The 2270-nt window shown below is 35.5% G+C and overlaps 1 protein-coding gene across 1 annotated transcript in view; it reads right to left on the bottom strand.

Annotated features, from left to right (window-relative positions):
• Positions 1-713: 713 nt before the first annotated feature.
• Positions 714-2270, bottom strand: part of LOC106763416 (protein FAR1-RELATED SEQUENCE 5-like) — a 3055-nt gene continuing 1498 nt past the window's right edge. The window contains exons 3-4 of the mRNA XM_014647612.1: positions 964-1806; positions 714-881 (exon numbers count right to left, since the gene is read on the bottom strand). Coding sequence (XP_014503098.1) covers positions 714-881; positions 964-1806 — 1011 coding nt within the window. The remainder of the gene's footprint in view (positions 882-963; positions 1807-2270) is intronic.

The raw sequence follows: 2270 nt of genomic DNA, 5'->3' as shown, positions 1-2270 counted from the left end.
TAAGTGGATAGTTTAGACTAACTTTCGGCACGGAGAGGGCATCTTTCAATGAACAACTTATTTTTGAACTTCAGACCTTGTTATTCACCAAATATATTGAATAAAATTCATTAAATAAGTTTTAATGAGACATTTACATTGTAGTCCATCCCCAAGAAAACGTTTATGTTTGAAGTCATGGTGCACAGATTTTAGTGGTAGCAGAAGCATTTTAAGTGGGTAGTTGTAGCTAAGTTCTTGCACGAAAAGGGCATGTTTCAATCAGACTTATTTTGAAATGCATATTTTTAGTGAAAAAATAAAACCCTATAAATAGCACCTTTAACACACATTATGAAAAACAATTCATGGACATTGTGCAACAAATATCGTACACAAATAATAGTCAGTGTTGTATTAAACCATGTCAAAATCATTACGAAATCTAACACAATCATCATTGTAATGTTCAAATTGCATTACTAATAAATAGTAATAATACATTTCTTTCATCAAAATGTAATACATGAAAATGTAATCCATTTTTTTCGCCTCACATTATGAGGATCACAAACATAGTTCTCCCTAATGTCTTGAAGTTCCTCCTGCAAACAAATAATTGCACACAAAATGAATCATATGACCAAGTTCAATAAAAGTTGTATAAGTACCCAAAAAATGATGAAATGAAGGAACATACCCCAAAAATTGGTCCATTTCCAAAAGTCCATCACCTAAAGGTGTGTATAAGTACATGGTGACAAGTCAACATTATCATTATTGTAGTGTGCAGATGTCAATAAAGACATGAATCCCGATTGTGAAACTTGAGATTCAAGCATCTGTTGACTTCCAAGGTCCTCAACATTATGGATGTTTGTAACATGACAATCAGTTCTTTCCTGTAATAAAAGTATTAGTGAAGGATTATAAGCATATAGTATTAGTAAAAAACATTAAATGACAAATTTGTGTATCACTCACACTATGATTCGTTGTATGTTTATTTTTAGCACCATGCGACTTTTTCTTCTTTGTTAATTTTTCAAGTGTTGATTGCATTCTCTTTGTTCGTGGTCGCCCTTTGCGTTTGACAGAGACAAGACTGCGAACAACCAAGCCATCAACTTCACAAGGTGGTCGACCTTCTTCACTAGAAGGGGGATTTCCATGCATGTCAAATCCATCATCGTTGACCAACATCAATGTCGGTGATGTTCTTACCCCTAAACTTCTTCCTATAGAGTTTAACTCGGAAAGCAACTTCTTCGAAGCAGTCTCAGAATGACATGCCTCCTCCACGATGTCATAGAAACATTTACACAAAGTTTGGTATATCTGCATCTTAGGTTCTTGAGTGTGGTTGCTGTAAGATGATGTTATCAAAGTGTGTCTTCTACGTACATTTTTGCTCCAACAGCGTAAAACATGTTTTGTTGGTACAGTACGCACATCTTCCTGACCTAGGACCAGTAAGCAATGTCGACACAAGATTCCTCTAAACTCAAAAAGTTTGCAACTGCAATGAATGTCGGTTGAGAGAGAATCATAATCAACAACATAGAATTTTGAACCACATTGCCCCTCCCAAATGAACTCTTCTTTGACATTGTATGTAGTCCTACAACCTTTTGTGGACATATTCTTAATGAAGCAATTCATCCTTGATCTGAATTCCTTTTGAACTTCCACAAATTTAGCCTGTGTGTACTCCATTTGATATTGTCTTTCAATAAGAGATTGAGATCCACATGGTATTGTGGAATTCAATGACACGAAATCAGCTTCATTTTCTTTTTGGGCCTTTTGTCGTAGGGCATTTTCGTACTGTAATATAAATTGTTGAAGTGTTGTAGTCGAATTTATAAATCCATCGAAAAAGGCGTTCATGCCTTCACTTCTTTGGGTTGTTGACATTCTTGCCCAAAATTGATGTTTCATATAACACGGAACCCATCTCTTTCTTTCTTCAAACAATGAACTGAGCCATTCGTTCCTCTCTAACCCGTGACATGTGATTAAATTTCCCCACCCTAATTCAAAGTCGTCCGGACTAACTGACTCATACACAAAAGTCTTTAGTTGATTTTTCATGAGTCCATATTTTTTGTACGATTGCAACTTTTCTGGTATTTTCTTCATTATGTGCCACAAGCACCAACGATGATTTGTGGTTGGAAACACAACTTTTATGGCATTCGACATTGCCTTACATTGGTTTGTGACGATACCAATCGGAGGCTTGTTAGACATACATCTAAGCCAATAAGTAAATAACCATGTGAATGTTG

Source organism: Vigna radiata, chromosome 6, assembly GCF_000741045.1.
Source record: "Vigna radiata var. radiata cultivar VC1973A chromosome 6, Vradiata_ver6, whole genome shotgun sequence".
NCBI lineage: Eukaryota > Viridiplantae > Streptophyta > Magnoliopsida > Fabales > Fabaceae > Vigna > Vigna radiata.
The sequence above is the reverse complement of the archived record's forward strand: the minus strand, read 5'-3'. Positions and strand labels throughout refer to the sequence as shown.